Here is a 19,167-nt window from a genome sequence, read left to right as displayed (position 1 = left end):
AGGTCAGGGGATTGACTTGGCCATTGCATAACATTCCACTTTTTAGCCTTAAAAAACTCTTTGGTTGCTTTTGCAGTATGCTTCGGGTCATTGTCCATCTGCACTATGAAGCGCCGTCCAATGAGTTCTGAAGCATTTGACTGAGTATGAGCATATAATATTGCCCGAAACACTTCAGAATTCATTCTGCTGCTTTTGTCAGCAGTCACATAATCAATAAATACAAGGGAACCAGTTCCATTGGCAGCCATACATGCCCACGCCATGACACTACCACCACCATGCTTCACTGATGAGGTGGTATGTTTTGGATCATGAGCAGTTCCTTTCCTTCTCCATACTCTTCTCTTCCCATCACTCTGGTACAAGTTGATCTTTGTCTCATCTGTCAATAGGATGTTGTTCCAGAACTGTAATGGCTTTTTTAGATGTTGTTTGGCAAACTGTAATCTGGTCTTCCTGTTTTTGAGGCTCACCAATGGTTTACATCTTGTAGTGAACCCTCTATATTCACTCTTGTGAAGTCTTCTCTTGATTGTTGACTTTGACACATATACACCTACCTCCTGGAGAGTGTTCTTGATTTGGCCAACTGTTGTGAAGGGGTTTTTCTTCACCAGGGAAATAATTCTTCTGTCATCTACCACAGTTGTTTTCCGTGGTCTTCCGGTTCTTTTGGTGTTGCTGAGCTCTCCGATGCGTTCTTTCTTTTTAAGAATGTTCCAAACAATTGATTTGGCCACACCTAATGTTTTTGCTCTCTCTCTGATGGGTTTGTTTTGATTTTTCAGCCTAATGATGGCTTGCTTCACTGATAGTGACAGCTCTTTGGATCTCATATTGAGAGTCGACAGCAACTGACACCTAGAATCAATTCCCTGACCTTTTACCTTCTTAATTGATAATGAAATAACGAGGGAGTAGCCCAACTCAAAACTATCAACTCAAAAGCTGTCCATGAAATAGCTTTTGAGTCCCTTAAAAAGTGGGAGGCACATATAGAAACCATTGTAATTCCTACACCGTTCACCTGATTTGGATGTAATTACCCTCAAATTAAATCTGAAAGTCTGCAGTTAAAGCACATCTTGTTTGTTTCATTTCAAAGCCATTGTGGTGGTGAATAGAGGCCAAAATATGAAAATTCTGTCAATGTCCCAATATTTATGCACCTGACTGTATCTCTATAGATCCACATTGTATTTTTAGCTTGCTCTGAAAGCTGTATGCTACATTAAAGTGAATGTATGATGCAAAAACATGTACAGGTCCATTCCCTTATTTAACTTTTTTTTGGCAATCAGCATTAAAGTGCATTAAATAGGCTTTCATAACGTCGTGGGTTAAAAATGTATAAAATGAACTAACGTGTAAGTCACCAGGTAAATGCTGATGGAATAGTAAATTGTGTGTCAGGAATTTGAACAGATAACTGACTGGCTGTGGCAAGGAAACGCAAAAGTAAAGTTTACTTAGATATATAGAGAATGCTTTAGGGTGGAATAAGATAGGGGAAATATAGGAAGGGGATGGACATGAATTGAGGCCAAACCTGGGACCCCCATGAATTTTCTTATTGAAAGTCATAACGGTCAAAAATTACTGATAGCTAGGATAGGGTAGCACATCTATATAATAAGCGATAAAGTTTGTCTGTCTGTCCTTTATGCAAGACGAGAGTTTTGGACCTAGCTCCACAAAATTTGGCAGGGTGGTGTAGTCTGACCAGGATTAGGTTTTTCCCCAAGTTTGAACTTCATCAGGGCCACATACTGTCACACAATCCCTAAAGGGATACTCTTAAATTACACAGGTTCCGGGGCTGCCTCAAGTGAAAATTACAAAAATCCTTTTACAAGAGAATGGACAGTTCTGGCGCTAAACTCAATAGTCTAATAGAGCAAAAAGACTGCTGCAGATATCAAACTCTGTTAGTTTGAAAAAAAGATCAGAAAGAAAAAAAGTGGGAAATCTGCGCTGTCTTTATATATGTATATACAATGATTAACTAGTGAGTGAATTATAACACAAGCAGATGGTAAGTACAAGCATAAATCGATATTAAATTTAATACATGTTAAAATACACAACAATATCTATATATAAGAATGAAAAATAAATAAAAATAAAAACAAAACAAAAGGTTGTGTGAAAAATTTCACTAATCAGATAATAAACAATAAAAAAAGTTGCCAGTGACCGGTATTAAACACCTTTTCAGTCTGACCAAGGAGAATAAAGTGACTGATAGAATCTGGTACTGTGAAAAGCTCTTATCGTACTTAGTAACAATGTTTCCACTGAAAGGTTATTGTTACTGTCAGTGTCACTTGTAGCATATGAAAAATTGCAGTAATTGTTGATCTCCAGTGGATACAACTAATGCGTATTGGTATAATGAAAATAATGTCACAGTTCCTTAGAATAACAGCAATTAGGAAGTTTATCACGTTTAGCTGTGAAGCTCATACAATATTCCGACCTCAATAGTAGCTCTGATAAAGGACTTATATAAGGGAGATATTATGTAAGCCCAAGATGACCCCAATGTTTTTTAAGGAGCCAAATCTTACTGTGTTAAAAACATATAAATAGCCGCTGAGCTGCAACATACGTGGACGGTCAAAGTGAATGGATCCATCAGCTGTACTGCACAATCACAGCACCGCTCAGAGTACTCACGGACCAATGAACCGAGTAATGTGGGGGCCCCCTTGGTTCCCGATCCCGTCCGTTGTGCCTGATGGCCGAGTTGAAAGCTGCCAATACAGTGTATGACGATGCTGCGGCGTACCTCCGTGTATATACGGGCAATGCGCTCAGTCCAGCCGGATCCTGCTGGTGCGCTAACAGGGTCCCGAACAGAGACTACCAAATGTCGGAGTAGTGTCAGCTGGCAATAGTGTATCCAATAATGAATAGGTCCCGCCTAACGCGTTTCATCACAGATCATGTGACTTTTTCAAAGGTTTTTTTCAAAGGACCCCCACAATACTCGGTTCATTGGTCCGTGAGTACTCTGAGCGGTGCTGTGATTGTGCAGTACAGCTGATTTGGATCCATTCACTTTGACCGTCCACGTATGTTGCAGCTCAGCGGCTATTTATGTGTTTTTAACACAGTAAGATTTGGCTCCTTAAAAAACATTGGGGTCATCTTGGGCTTACATAATACCTCCCTTATATAAGTCCTTTATCAGAGCTACTATTGAGGTCGGAATATTGTATGAGCTTCACAGCTAAATGTGATAAACTTCCTAATTGCTGTTATTCTAAGGAACTGTGACATTATTTTCATTATACCAATACGCATTAGTTGTATCCACTGGAGATCAACAATTACTGCAATTTTTCATATGCTACAAGTGACACTGACAGTAACAATAATCTTTCAGCGGAAACATTGTTACTAAGTACGATAAGAGCTTTTCACAGTACCAGATTCTATCAGTCACTTTATTCTCCTTGGTCAGACTGAAAAGGTGTTTAATCCCGGTCACTGGCAACTTTTTTTATTGTTTATTATCTGATTGGTGAAATTTTTCACACAACCTTTTGTTTTATTTTTATTTATTTTTCATTCTTATGTATATTCATATTGTTGTGTATTTTAACATGTATTAAATTTAATATCGATTTATGCTTGTACTTACCATCTGCTTGTGTTATAATTCACTCACTAGTTAATCATTGTATATACATATATAAAGACAGTGCAGATTCCCCACTTTTTTTCAAAAATCCTTTTAACCTCATGGTCTGAGCAAGTGTCAAACTTTATGACTCATGCATATTAAATCCAGAGTCAGTCCTTTTTAAAGTGACCATATATATTAGTCAGTCCTCTGTGTTTGCATGCAAGGACGTAACTAGAACTTTGCGGGCCACATAGCAAGATCATAAAAGGCACCCCTAGAGGTAAAAAAACACATACATTTGCTCCCACACAGAGCCAATTCATCTTATGCCAAACAGAGCCTATTCAGGTTATGCCACACAGTAGTACCCCATATACACATTAAGCCACACAGAAATTTCACTTACACTACACAGTAATGCCCCTTACACATTATACCACACAGTAATGCCCTTAACAGATTATGGGGTCTATTTACTAAGCAGTGTTAGGAGACAGAGTGAAAAGTGATAAGAAAGTGATAAAGGTGCCAGCCAATCAGCTCCCAACTGTAATTTTTCAAACACAGCATGTGAGATGACTGTTGGGAGCTGATTGGCTGGCACCTTATCACTTTCTTATCACTTTTCACTCTGTCTCCTAACACTGTTTAGTAAATAGACCCCTATGCCACATAGTAGTAGTGCCCCATTTAACACATTATTCCACACAATCAGCTGGCGGGCCGGCACCAAATCAACACCGCTGCCATCCAGGCCCACCCCCCCGGCGGCCCTGAATGGACCAACCCACCTTGTGTGTGTTACTAGATGCCCCAAAGGCTGCAGGTGTACTTCAGGGTTCAGTCTTCAACCCAGGCAACCCCAAGTATTCCAGCTAGTATTAACATAAAAACTAAATTATTTTATTCACACACACCTTGTTAAGTCCAATATTCTTACACCTTCCAGTGGTCTTACATTGTCAACATCAGTCTCTATAAAAAGAGAAAAGAAAATCATAAATACTAACCGCAGATTAATGTTCATCTATGCTTTATTGTGAGCATGCTCATTCTGAATTTTTTGTCAGCTGCTTCCAAATAAGGAAAACTTAAAGGTGATTTGCTTGAAGACATCCCCTCCTTTTTCAGACAGAACCGCTAAATATAGCAATTCCCTGGGGTTCTCTCACAAAGAACCCATGATGTAATTTGACCGTTAGCAGACCTTAGGTAGGAGAGAAGTTTGCATGCTGGAGACTTGGACAGTCAATGTATCACATAGGTATGTATAGGTTTATGGTACTTGTATGGCTATATATTCAATAAACACCAACATCCAAATTAGAATCCATCCAGTGGCATATTAAGAGGGGATGAGGCCCGTGTGCATTCCCCGTCCAGGGTCTCCTCCTCTCTACTCAGCGGCAGAACTGCGCATGAACGCAGCAGTAGACGCTGGGCACTAGTCTATGCCCAGAGTCTACTACGCATGCTCAGGTCACCGGGAAAATGTTGCTGCCGCCATTTTCCCTGCGAGTTCCCTACTGCACGTGCACAAAACTTTGGGAAAATTGCTGCGGCGCCCATTTTACAGGTGTTTTGTGCAGCACTACAGCCGATGCGGGACTTTGGAGGGGTAAGTATTACAAAATATGGATGCTGGGTGTGCATTGTGGGCCCCCCCTCCACCCATTATAAATACACCCCTGGATCCATCTATTCTGCCTAAGTTTGTAACATTGCAGTATGGCACTGATGGTAAAGTGGGTATGCCTGGAGAGGGACCTAAGCCAAACTGCTATAAGGCGGGTTCATTCTAAAAAAGGATAGATGTCTAAAAAGTGGTTTACCCCTTATACAATTACTTTTGAGACTATAAACAGTGAATTTTGGCTATATATGGAAATACTAGGGTATAAGACATTTGAGACTATTAGGGGTGAATTGATTTGTTTCGGATGCCCCGTGAAGGGCGTCTATACAATTGGGCAACGGACCAAGTAATTCAATTGTTGCTTAATTTGGATGCCTAAAGTTGCGGGGAGCCACATTTCTTTTGGCAGCCTCCTGAGGTGCGAGAAGAAATGTGTGCAAAATTTGTTGTTTTGGGTGCCCTAACGCCTTCTTTAGACAGGTTTAGCCACTTTGAGTGGCTAAACCTGGTGCTTTTAGGCGCGGTAAATACTAATGGGCCCCCGAACAGAGAAACAATTTAATTGCTCCGTTGGGCGCCTATTCATATAGACAGGGCCGAAAGTAGGATTTTTGTCACCCAGGGCAAGGCCATAATTTGACGCCCCCCCAAAAAAATACAACAAAGAGGACTAAAAAGGGTGTGTGGTTTTGTGACACAGTAATGCCCCTTATAACACATAATGCCACACAGTAATGCTCCTTACAACACATTATGCCACACATTAATGACCCTTATAACACATTATGCCACAGTAATGCTTCTTCCAACACATTATGGCACAGGAATGTCCCTTACAACACATTATGCAACACAGTAATGCCCCTGACAACACATTATGCCACAGTAATGCCCCTTATACATTATGTCACAGTAATGCCCCTTATACATTGCCACAGTAATGCCCCATATACATTATGGCATTATTGGGATGGATATCGTTGCGCACAGTGGGCCTGATTCAGAGCCGGACGCTCTGAAAGAGCGCTCGCTCTGAATCAGGGCGTTTTTTGGAGCGGCCTCCACAGCTATAGCGAGCAGCCATGATGATGGTCGCGATGGTCTTGACCATCGCGACCATCAGGCTTGCGACGAGACCCTTGAGGTAGGGTCTCGTTCATCGCAAGCCCCAGAGAGCTTTCGGCTATAACAGAGCCGGAAGCTCTCCACTGACATCACTCGTGATGTCAGTGGGGCCGCCCCCAAATGGCAAGCGTTCCCTCGGGAATGCCTCCGTTTGGGCAGCCATCCCCCCCCGGCCCGCCCACCAAAGGAGGCGAGCTGTCACTCAACATCGACAGCTCGCCCCCTTTGGTGCGAGACCTGGAGCGACTGATTACCCATCGACCTGGTTGCGAGCGCTCAGCGCTTGCGACTGAATCAGGCCCAGTGTGTGTTTTATGTAACTAAGGTAAGTGCTGCTGCCACCAGAAAATTTGGTTGTGTAGCACTCAGACCTATTGCTAAGTGGTATTGTTTCAAATGATTGGGTGATGTGTACAGAAGAATGGACCCAAAATGTTGCAAGATAATAGTTTGGTTTCAATAGACAGCAGCAGTAAACAGAATAGTGGTGCTTGTACAGAGAAATGTAGCAATCATAGATGTGGGTTGGTTGGTATGAACATATATTGTAATGTTCAAAATTACACAAGTGGGGCCATCTTGGACATGCAGGATGCAGCAAAACAAAACAAGTCAATATGGCAATGTTTTGTTTTGCTGCAATCTTTACATTATGCCACAGTAAAAGTGCGTACACGCTGGGCGATTAAAGTGGACGACTGAACGATAACGATATCGTTATCATTCAGTCGTCCACTTTATCGTCCATTTTTAACATCTGAACGATAACGACGACGCACGTTCCAGCGGGTCGTTCATCATTATCGTTCATCAAGTAAACATGCTGCATGTTGGGGAATGGGGGAGAGAGCCCGGCGCTGAACGATATCGTTAATGATATCGTTCAGCAGGTGTGCTCAATGTCATGAACGACATTGAGCACACCCTGCGGGGACACACTAGACGATATCGCTCAGGGAGCATATCGTCTAGTGTGTACGCTCCTTGAGTTTCCTTACACATTATGCCACAGAAAGTCTGCTTACACATTATGCCACAGTAAGGCGCCTTACACATTATGCCACAGTAAGGCCCCTTACACATTATGCCACAGTAAGGCCTATTTTACATTAAGTCACAGTAAGGCCCCATCTCCCTTCTCTTACCTGCCAGGAACGTGCGGTGGGTGAGCTCGGGGTGGCGCGGGACAGGGCTGCCACATGCTGGGGAACTGTCAGTACTGCCGTCATTGTAATGTGGCACCGCTCGCAAACCAATTGGAGCGCACGGACCAGCAGCCTCTGCTGATCGGCTGCCGGTCCGCGAGCACTGATTGGCTTGCGACCGGCACATTAGACTGACAGTGTCTCTGTGACTCTCAAGGCCGGGACGCGGCTCCAAACCCACAAGAGCAGCTACCTAGCCTCCCGGCAGCCTCTCCTCGGCACCCCCTCAAGTCCAGTACCCGGGTCACGTGCCACCTTTGCGTGCCCCCCCCTATTTGCGCCCCTGATATAGAGGTCCAGTGGGGGCACCCACAACAACTGAATTTCCCCTTTATATTTTAACTCTGATGTTTGTCCTGCACCAATGCTATATTATAAAGTTTTACACTTTGCAGGCCTGATTCAGAGTTTCACAGAGGTCAGAAGAAACTTCAGCCTCATTGTGTGTGCGGAAAAAAAGGCAGATATTTGGCTACATTCAGAGTTGGCCACATCTATGTGGCTGTGAAACCCCATCCATCTGCTTGTAAAAGAATCATTATCAGCATGCATTTTCACCAGCTCTATAGATTCATCTGTGTAAGCTCAGGGTTGAATAGAGGGGGGCAGGTACTAATTACCTGAGCCTGGCCTAGTTGGAGGAGCCCAGGTCTGCCACCCAATCCCCCTTCTTACCCGTCGCTTAACTTATTGGGGGCAACCCGATTAGCCGCGAGCGGTGCAAATCGGGTGCATTTTGCCATTGCCATGGCGTTCAAAACACCAGCAACAGCACCGCATCTCGCACCCCTCTTTTAAGCTGAACTTGCTCAATTTTGTATGCAGTCCTATGGCACTGCGCACAGTTTTAAACAAGTTCAGCCTGTCAAGTGCAGACGTTGTTGCGATGACTCGCACCCGCAAGTGCATCGCTTAAAATTGGATTGACCCTAGTGATATGTTAGATTTTGTATTTTTTTACTTTGTTTTTGTGCATCAGTTAATAAAAATAAATAAATTACCAAAAAATGGATATGTCTATTATTTTATAGAATATTATGCATCTGCAGAAAGGACATAATATTGTATTACATATTTTTTTATTTAATTATTCTTTTCTCCGTATTAACATAAAGAGCTATTCATTTTTATATCTGTAGCACTCAGCTAAAGACAAAACCAGGTTGGTTTTTCCATTCAAATTATTTAGCAAATCTAACGGCTTAATCGCCAAAGTCACAGATATCGTACTCTATTACATATACCCCATAGTGTACATGAAAAGATTCTTGCAGTATATATCATGAACTGTACTTAAAGGTGGGTACACACTATATGATATATATTGCACAATATATAGCACCGTTGTGGACAGGAACACTATGGGGTCAATCCTATTCCAGATATATGGTGCGAGTTGCCGTAGCAACGGCATTAAAATGCCGGTAAAGGACCGGCACCTCGCACCTAGCCCGAATTTGCTGAATTTTGCTCAGAGCCCTATGGTGCTGCGAGCAATTTTAAGCGAATCCGGGCTGCCGTAAAGTGCGGCCACTGCCGCGAAGACTCGCACCCAAGATCATCACAGCTAATAGGATTGACCCCTATATCTTACACATCGTATAGTGTGTATGCCGGATCCATCATTTACGAAGGTTGTTTACTGCCAGGGACGTGCAATCGCCTCCCGCAAACTCCAGAGTTTTGATATAAAAATTGTGCTTTTATACGTGTCCCTCCCCAGGGTGACACCCGATGCGGGGAGGGATGACATGCGCGCCACCGGAAAAGGGGTGTGGCCTCATGGAAGGGGGTGTGGTCTCAAGAAGGGGGCATGGCCTTGAGGCTGACCGCGTGGCCCGGGCCGTGGTTATCACTGGGGTGGTGGGGGTGCCGGAGGTGCGGAGTGCCGGCTCCCTCACTGTGACAGGAGTTGAGCGCTACACTTAATGCTACAGTGCAGCACCCGGCTCCTGTCACTGAGGGGGAGCCAGCACCTTGGTGTCACCCCTTGGTGGGTGACACCCGGATGCGGCACGCACCCCCCCTTGTGACGCTACTGCAGCCATTGACCTCACCGCACGTCACCGTTCACTGCAGGGGCGTCTTAAGAGGGGGGGGCAAGTGCACTCCATGTGCGGGACCCCCTCCTCTCTCCCCGGGGGCCGGCAGCCGACTGACGCGGCTAGCCAGCCACCGGAGCCTTAGTAGACTCCGAGCACTAAAGTGTGCCCGGAGTCTACTGCGCATGCGCAGAACACCGGAAGATGGCCGTGGCGGCCATCTTTCCGGCGTTCTGTGCATGCGCAGTAGACTCCGGGCACTACTGCGCATGCACAAAACATCAGAAAAATGGCCGCTTCGGCCATTTTCCAGTGTTCTGAGCAACGCAGATACCCGACGTGGGACCACGGACAGGTAAGTCTAGAATAATATGGGTGCAGTGTGTGCGGTGCGGGGCCCCCCTGGACCTGGGGGGCCCATGTGCCCCGCACACACTGCACCCACTATAGATACGCCACTGGTTCACTGCATTGTCCCATCTGCTGGTACATGCAGCATGTAACAACACATTGCACTGTCGTACACCAGATTGTAAAGTGTTTATTGCATTTGCAAAGTTTCGTTACATCGCATCATCACTGGGTCGCACACCATATATTGTTCACCTAGCCTAACCCATACCTCACAACTGTCCCGATGTAACAGGGGCTGCAGGTGCCAGGCACATCTAGCTCTGGCTCTTAAGACCATTTTCTCTAATAGTGCTCGTTTTTCCTACATATACTGAATAAAAGTTACTCCATTATACTAGCAAATACTCTTTCCAACTGATCTGTTAAAGATAAGCAAAACTCCCTTGAATACAGCAAGTAAAGTTTTTGCTGCTGTAACTGACAGCTGGCTAATATGTAACTAGCTGTAGCTATATAACGTGTATCACATCAGTATTTGTACTTTACACTATACATGGGCAGTAAGCACTAAACTAAATAGGTCTGTACAGGAACACGTTGCATTACAATGTACTACTGTGACATTCTGCTAGTAGTGAAGGTGTGTGTCGTATAATACCTCTCTGGCTGTAGCAGTACCCCCTCTGCCGGGGGCACATGGGGTGCTGCGGGCAGAATGAGGAGGCGAGGAGGGAGGCTCCAGATCGTGTCCTCGCTCCCGAGTCGCTCCTCCTCACGGCCTGCAGGAGTCGGGGTGCGAGGTGCATGGTGGTGCAGGCGCTCAGGGTCTGTACTGCGACACCAGAGCACGCCACAGCCCGGATAATGCTGCTGCTGCTGTCGTCCCCGGGTAACTCGGGACTCGAGAGTGACTGACACACGGGAGCCGGGTGCTATTTAGTGGGAGGAGCGGAGGGAGGGGGAACATGTCTTCTTGCAGCCGAGGGAGCGAGCTCTCTTGCATGTCACTGGCTAACTGACATTACAGCCGTACATCTGCTATACAAAGGCGGTGGGTGCTACACAAGCTTAATTAAACCAACTGCAAATAAAGAATTATTTACTTATAAACAGAGGAAAAATCAATAATATAATACAGTATGGTAACTTACTAGGGCCCCCATTTCTTAATGATCGCTATAGCAATGTGATCTGGGCATGACATTACCGCCCATGATCGCATTGCAATATACAATCATAGCATCCGGATGTATCATCCGGCACATACCAGGAACCCGTCCCTGTAGTGGCCTCAATCCCCGCGGGATGCGGAGCTGGCGCGCACCGCCAAGGAGAGGACCTGGCATCGTTGACAGGGGTGTGGCCTCACAGAAGGTGTGTGGCCCCGAGGCCCGAACCCCGGCCTGTGGTTATCACTGGGGTGGTGGGGGGTGCCAGAGGTGCGGAGTGGCGGCTACCTCACTGTGACAGGAGCTGGGTGTAGCAGCTCCTGTCACTGAAAGGGAGCCAGCACCTTGGTGTCACCCCTCGGCGGCGTGCACCCTCTTGTGGCGCCCCTGCATCCCTTCGATGTGCTCAGATCTGCTGGGGCTGCTGATGGCTAATTATGCTCGGCGTAGCCCATAGGCTACGGCGGTTAAAGCCATCTTCAGATGGTGTTAGCTGTGGGGGCCAATATCCGGAATGCATTGCATTGCAAAGAGCGAGCGCTCAATTTAAATAGCCGGCCCCTTTTTCTGAACGAGCGAGCGTAAATAGCGTCCGGCTCTGAATCAGGCCCTGTGACTTAACGGGCCACTCCACATGTTGCCAGTCCTTCAGGGTCCAATTAGCGACATCAGGTGTCCAGTGTAGTTAACAGTTAACTCTGGTGGGTCTTCTGCTTCCATATCCCAAGGAAGCTAAAGAACGCTGCACTGTTCTGCGAGAGGCGTATGAAGAGGACATATATATTGCCTTCCCGTTTCCACTACCCTTAGCCCACTGGCCCAAGTTCCATCAGTTGTAGCCTATATACATCCGGGTGTGACATGGAACTGTGACATATGGGCCACGCCACTTGTGGCCAGTCCTTCAGGGTCCAATTAGCGACATCAGGTGTCCATTGTAGTTAACAGTTAACTCTGGAGGGTTTTCTGCTTCCATATCCCAAGGAAGCTAAAGGACGATGCACTGACCTGCTGGATTTGTGTCTGCATTGAATGTGGATGCAATTTGAACCAGTGTCCCTTGTCTGTTACCATAGACAATACTGGCCAGATGCCGCTGGTCACAATCATTAAGCACTCGTGGTCGGCCACTGCACTGTCCACGGTGGGTGGTAATGCCTTCCATGGTATAATTCTGGTACAAACATGACACCATAGATTAAGGAATGTTAAATTGTCCGCACAACTTCGAAATGGAGGTATCCGGTCATTAGATTTACATTGTAAAGAAAAGACAAACACCCCAGTTCCAGCGCTATGAAATACTTATGGTAATTAATAGGAGCTGTGTCCTGCAGTATCCAAAAGTTTTAAACATTTGTCCTTTTTCAACAGGCCAAAATTTCATGTAAAAAAGAGAAAGGTATATAGTGCAATACCATTTAATCACATAAGAAAAAATTCACATAAAAAACACAATATTAAAATGATGATGAGTGCAAAAATGGTCTACAAATGAGACTATTTAGGATCCCCAAACAGCTGGAGGACAACAATTACCAGATCATAGAAGAAAAATAGCAGGAAACAGGTCTTTTTCGTGCATCTCAAACACCGAAGTCCTGTATACGATATCAGGAAAAGGTTCACCGTCAGTGTCCCTTGTAGATCTGTAACGAGTCGTCAGGTTGGGTCCCAAAAGAGCAAGCAAACCAACGCGTTTCGACCCGTATCTGGGGTCTTTTTCAAGGTTCAAATCAGAATGATCCCAGTGTGTATTTTGGTCCATTAAATACCTAGTTCAATCTAAATACATCGGACGCAGCTGGTCCCTAGACAAATGAAAACTACAAGTCCCATGACCACTTGCTGCGTCCGATCAAATTCCTATTCGTGGATCACAATCATGTGGTTACTCCTGTTCCGCTCGGCATGTATACAACGTCACTTCCGGTAAGTATCCATGGTAACCTGATGCATTTGCGTAGTCGAAAATACAAGTCCCATAGTTCCTTACTATGATCACTCAATTTCCTGTTGGAGAAAGCGGGTACGTAACTTCTCCAATATTACTCAGTTCATACATTGAAATAGCCCGTTCTCACACGACATCACTTCCGGTGTGTAGTTATAACAACCGGAGTTGTTTACATGGTGACAGGGAATGAGATCCTTATTGTATTTTGCTCCATAATGTAGTGTATACGATGTCAGCAGATAGGAGATAATGAACAAAAGTGCTGTGTACTTGACGATCATAATTCTAAAATCAATAAAAGCAACAATGAATAACACATTTAAAAATAGATTGATCCCAAAATATTGATAAAGTGCACAGTGCAATATTGGTGTACCAGATGAATATAAGGGAATATAGGAAAGGTGAGCAAGAAAAAAAAGTCTATAAAATTACAGAAACCATTTTATTTCAAAATCGAGGTTTAATCCTCCTGGTTTTAAAGTGCCCAACTCATAGATCTTTTTCATCTCAGCCTTAGCCAGTTGTTTTGGTAAGTTTTTTTGTCTCCAATTCCCTTTAACCCACATTAACCCTATAACCCTTCTTATGGCTAATGGCGAACAATTGTGACGTAATTTAAAATGACTAGACAACACATGCGTTTCTAGACCTTTCTTTATATTGCGTAAATGTTCTCCTATTCGTATTTTTAAAGGTCTAGAAGTACGTCCAATATAGTACAGTCCACATTCACACTCGATAGCATATATAACACTGCTAGTATTGCATGTTATAAATTCTTCAATAGAGTGAATTTTGCCATTAATATCTACTTGTGTGATTTTTGTTGTGCCGTTACTTTTTATGTGTCGGCACGCGATACATACTCCACATCTGTGGAAGCCCTTTGATCTAACAGTCGGCATAGCTTTTAGTTTTGGTAACACACTATTAACTAATGTCGAACTCAAAGATGGTGCTTTCCTGTAGATGCATTTTGGTTTCACTGGTATCAAAGAGTCAATGATAGGATCTTTTTGTAGGATATTCCAGTGTTTTTTCAAAATTCTTTCAAAAATTTTATGTTGGCAGCTGTACGTAGTGAAAAAGGCCCAATCCTTCGGGCCATATTTTTCCATTTGTGCATTTTTTATTCTTTCTTCCAAGAGTTTTTCTCTAGGGATACCGTCTACCTCCCTTATCACTTTCTCCAAAGTTTCAGATTTATAGCCACTAGATAAGAATTTTGTTTTAAAGTTCTGTACCTGTGCTTCATAGTTGTCATTCTTACTACAATTACGTTTAAGACGTCTAAATTGGCTACCTGGAATGGCACTCAACCAGTTGTGATGGTGGCAACTATCGATCTGAATGTATGTTTGGGAATCGGTGGGTTTGGTAAAATTCATGGTATTTAAAACTCCTCCGTCAACAAATAGGGTTATATCTAAAAAAATTAACCGTGCACTCACTTGATACAAAACTAAAATCAATATTAAAAGGATTATCATTTAGATATTTAAAAAATCATTTAAAAGGTCCAAACCTCCTTTCCAGAAAAATACAACATCATCTATATATCTGGACCAGGACACCAGGTTCGCTCCATAGGGATTGTTATTCCAAATCTTTTCTTTCTCCCATTGTCCCATGAAGATATTCGCATAACTTGGAGCGAACCTGGTGCCCATCGCAGTCCCGACCTTCTGGATTTAGAAGGTATCATTAAAATTAAAATAATTATTCGTCAAAATGAAAAGTACCCCCTCTACAATAAAATCTTGCAGTTCTTGTTTCAAAGTGCTTAATTTTAAAAATTCTGTGACTGCATTTATGCCATCCTGATGATCTATAATAGTATATAAAGATCGAACATCCGCTGTTACCATAATTAGTCCTTCTTCCCATTGGACTATTTTCAACATATTTAGAAGGTCTTTTGTATCCTTCAAATGGGATTTATTGGTAATGACTAAAGGTTGTAGGTGGAAGTCGATAAATTCGGACAGATTAGCTGTCACCGAGTTTATACCAGAAACGATTGGTCTCCCCGGCGGATTCAGAGGGTCCTTGTGGACCTTGCGAAGTATATATAATACAGGAATTGTCGGTTCTGTCGTTAAAAGAAACTTATATTCATTTTCTGTCAGGATCTCCAAACTTTTATACTTCATCAGCATTATTTGAAGTTTTTTTAAAATTCCCTCTGTAGGGTCTATTTTTAATTTTTGATATGTATTGCTGTCATTTAATTGATTGTAAGCTTCTTTTTCGTACAGTGTTCTATCCTGAATTACAATCCCGCCGCCTTTGTCGGCGGGTTTTATTACAATATCTGTAATTTCTTTCAATTCTTTTAATGCCGTTCTCTCTTTGAGAGTTAAATTGTATTTGGATATTTTTGTATCCATTTTTTGTAAGTCTTCATTGACCATGACAGAAAAAGTATCTATAAAATTTCCTTTTACATAGGAGGGGTAAAAAATAGATTTTGGCTTAAAAGGGGTACCACTAATAGTTGTAAAATCACCCTCTGTTAAATCTGATTCTTTACTCAAGAAAAACTTCTTTATGGATAACTTTCTAATATATTTTTCTAAGTCTATAAATGTTGAAAATTTATTTAGGCCCATAGTTGGTGCATATTTCAGGCCCTTTTCCAACTCTGTGGTTTGATCTTTAGAGAGGGTATTCTTACTTAGGTTAAATATTTTAACTTTTTGTAGTTGAGGAGGTTCCACAATCGTATTTGTCCTATTTTTCTTTTTCCTATTTTTTAGTAGGATTTTCCTTTTTTCCTTATGTTTGATCCTACCTCCCCTACAACCTCTCTTAGTTTTTTTATTTGTTATCTTTGGGGTTGGAAGCGTCTCCCTCTGGATAAAAAAGTTGATGGCATATCCAGATCTTGCAACGGTTAAAATCTGTTGTAGATAGAAATAGTTGGCAGATCTCTATCTAATTCTATATCATTACGTTTTTCTTGATACCTATTCCTTCTTTGAGGGGGCTTGTAAATCTCTCTCCCATTGTTTCTCCATCCATTGTAACTTTTAAGAGGAGATGTATGGGGGGCATCCTCAAATCTCTCTATTTTATTCCTTGTATCTGGATAATTATTGTCTTTTCTCAGATGTTGAAAGGATACTCTATTTGTGTCTCCTCTCTTAAAAACCCTCTTGGTCCTCTGACCCTTAGAGTGAAAAGGAGGAGGAGAAAAGTTGGTAGACAAATGGGCTAATCTTCCTTTATATTCCATCGTCTCTTTTTCATTTTTATTGGTTTCCATTATTAGTGCGTTTTTATCTCTGTTAAATTTCTTTACCTTACGGTCTATTAATAATCTTTAATTTCTTTTCAAACTGTATTCTACACGTTTCTCAAGATCTTTATATTCCTGGGTTTCAGAGAAAAGGACAATTACTTCCTTATAGGAATCAATTTCTTTTTCTAATTCTAGAAGATCTTTCTTTCTTTCATTAATAATAAGATTCATTAAATTCAAAGAGCAATCCTTTAGAATATTATCCCATCTAGTTTTAAATTCTTCATTTGAATCAGAAAAGGATGCTACTTTATGTATAACTAAACCTTTTGGTACTAATTGGTGTGAGACATATTTTTCTAATGTTATTGTCTCCCACCAAATCTTATTCTCCTTTAACAGTACATTTTCTAGCTTCCGCATAGTATCTTCTAAATTTTCGTCTACTAGAATCAGTCTCATTATCCTCTTTGAAAACATTCTCAAAAATAGATTTTCTGTGATGCCTGTGTCTAAACATAATTGCAGCACTCTTCCAATCCTTAAAAGAGGGAAGTATAGACAGTACAATAGAGGTTTAAAGGGAAAGGAGGTGAGTGCGCAAACAAGCAGCTGGTGCAAATGGTGTCCAAGAGGTACCCTCCGCCCTCCAGATATAAACAATGTAAAGAAAAGACAAACACCCCAGTTCCAGCGCTATGAAATACTTATGGTAATTAATAGGAGCTGTGGCCTGGCCTGCAGTATCCAACAGTTTTAAACGTTTGTCCTTTTTCAACAGGCCAAAATTTCATGTAAAAAAAACTCTATTGTACTGTCTATACTTCCCTCTTTTAAGGATTGGAAGAGTGCTGCAATTATGTTTAGACACAGGGATCACATAAAATCTATTTTTGAGAATGTTTTCAAAGAGGATAATGAGACTGTGATTCTAGTAGACGAAAATTTAGAAGATACTATGCGGAAGCTAGAAAATGTACTGTTAAAGGAGAATAAGATTTGGTGGGAGACAATAACATTAGAAAAATATGTCTCACACCAATTAGTACCAAAAGGTTTAGTTATACATAAAGTAGCATCCTTTTCTGATTCAAATGAAGAATTAAAAAGTAGATGGGATAATATTCTAAAGGATTGCTCTTTGAATTTAATGAATCTTATTATTAATGAAAGAAAGAAAGATCTTCTGGAATTAGAAAAAGAAATTGATTCCTATAAGGAAGTAATTGCCCTTTTCTCTGAAACCCAGGAATATAAAGATCTTGAGAAACGTGTAGAATACAGTTTGAAAAGAAATGAAAGATTATTAATAGACCGTAAGGTAAAGAAATTTAACAGAGATAAAAACGCACTAATAATGGAAACCAATAAAAATGAAAAAGAGACGATGGAATATAAAGGAAGATTAGCCCATTTGTCTACCAACTTTTCTCCTCCTCCTTTTTACTCTAAGGGTCAGAGGACCAAGAGGGTTTTTAAGAGAGGAGACACAAATAGAGTATCCTTTCAACATCTGAGAAAAGACAATAATTATCCAGATACAAGGAATAAAATAGAGAGATTTGAGGATGCCCCCCATACATCTCCTCTTAAAAGGTCAATGGATGGAGAAACAATGGGAGAGAGATTTACAAGCCCCCTCAAAGAAGGAATAGGTATCAAGAAAAACGTAATGCTATAGAAGAGATAGAGATCTGCCAACTATTTCTAGCTACAACAAATTTTAACCGTTGCAAGATCTGGATATGCCATCAACTTTTTTATCCAGAGGGAGACGCTTCCAACCCCAAAGATAACAGATAAAAAAACTAAGATAGGTTGTAGGGGAGGTAGGATCAAACATAAGGAAAAAAGGAAAATCCTACTAAAAAGTAGGAAAAAGAAAAAGAAAAATAGGACAAATACGATTGTGGAACCTCAACTACAAAAAGTTAAAATATTTAACCTAAGTAAGAATACCCTCTCTAAAGATCAAACCACAGTGTTGGAAAAGGGCTTGAAATATGCACCAACTATGGGCCTAAATAAATTTTCAACATTTATAGACTTAGAAAAATATATTAGAAAGTTATCCATAAAGAAGTTTTTCTTGAGTAAAGAATCAGATTTAACAGAGGGTGATTTTACAACTATTAGTGGTACCCCTTTTAAGCCAAAATCTATTTTTTACCCCTCCTATGTAAAAGGAAATTTTATAGATACTTTTTCTGCCATGGTCAATGAAGACTTACAAAAAATGGATACAAAAATATCCAAATACAATTTAACTCTCAAAGAGAGAACGGCATTAAAAGAATTGAAAGAAATGACAGATATTGTAATAAAACCCGCCGACAAAGGCGGCGGGATTGTAATTCAGGATAGAACACTGTACGAAAAAGAAGCTTACAATCAATTAAATGACAGCAATACATATCAAAAATTAAAAACAGACCCTACAGAGGGAATTTTAAAAAAACTTCAAATAATGCTGATGAAGTATAAAAGTTTGGAGATCCTGACAGAAAATGAATATAAGTTTCTTTTAACGACAGAACCGACAATTCCGGTATTATATATACTTCCCAAGGTCCACAAGGACCCTCTGAATCCGCCAGGGAGACCAATCGTTTCTGGTATAAACTCGGTGACAGCTAATCTGTCCGAATTTATCGACTTCCACCTACAACCTTTAGTCATTACCAATAAATCCCATTTGAAGGACACAAAAGACCTTCTAAATATGTTGAAAATAGTCCAATGGGAAGAAGGACTAATTATGGTAACAGCGGATGTTCGATCTTTATATACTATTA

At 41.7% G+C, this 19,167-nt stretch overlaps 1 protein-coding gene across 5 annotated transcripts in view; it reads right to left on the bottom strand.

The window, feature by feature from the left end:
- The window catches only part of SUGCT (succinyl-CoA:glutarate-CoA transferase), a 1,290,705-nt gene extending 1,279,784 nt beyond the window's left edge, over positions 1–10,921 (bottom strand). For all 5 annotated transcript variants that reach the window (XR_015878901.1, XM_088476062.1, XM_088476065.1 and 2 more), the window contains exons 1-2: positions 10,658–10,921; positions 4,555–4,612 (exon numbers count right to left, since the gene is read on the bottom strand). Coding sequence is in view for 4 of the 5 variants with exons in the window: in XM_088476062.1 (XP_088332188.1) it covers positions 4,555–4,612; positions 10,658–10,805 (206 nt within the window). In the remaining variant the exon portion in view is untranslated. The remainder of the gene's footprint in view (positions 1–4,554; positions 4,613–10,657) is intronic.
- Positions 10,922–19,167: the final 8,246 nt, after the last annotated feature.

Source organism: Taudactylus pleione, unplaced genomic scaffold (assembly GCF_031769625.1).
Source record: "Taudactylus pleione unplaced genomic scaffold, aTauple2 ptg000181l, whole genome shotgun sequence".
In the NCBI taxonomy this organism is placed as follows: Eukaryota; Metazoa; Chordata; class Amphibia; order Anura; family Myobatrachidae; genus Taudactylus; species Taudactylus pleione.
This window is presented reverse-complemented; position numbering and strand designations above follow the sequence as displayed.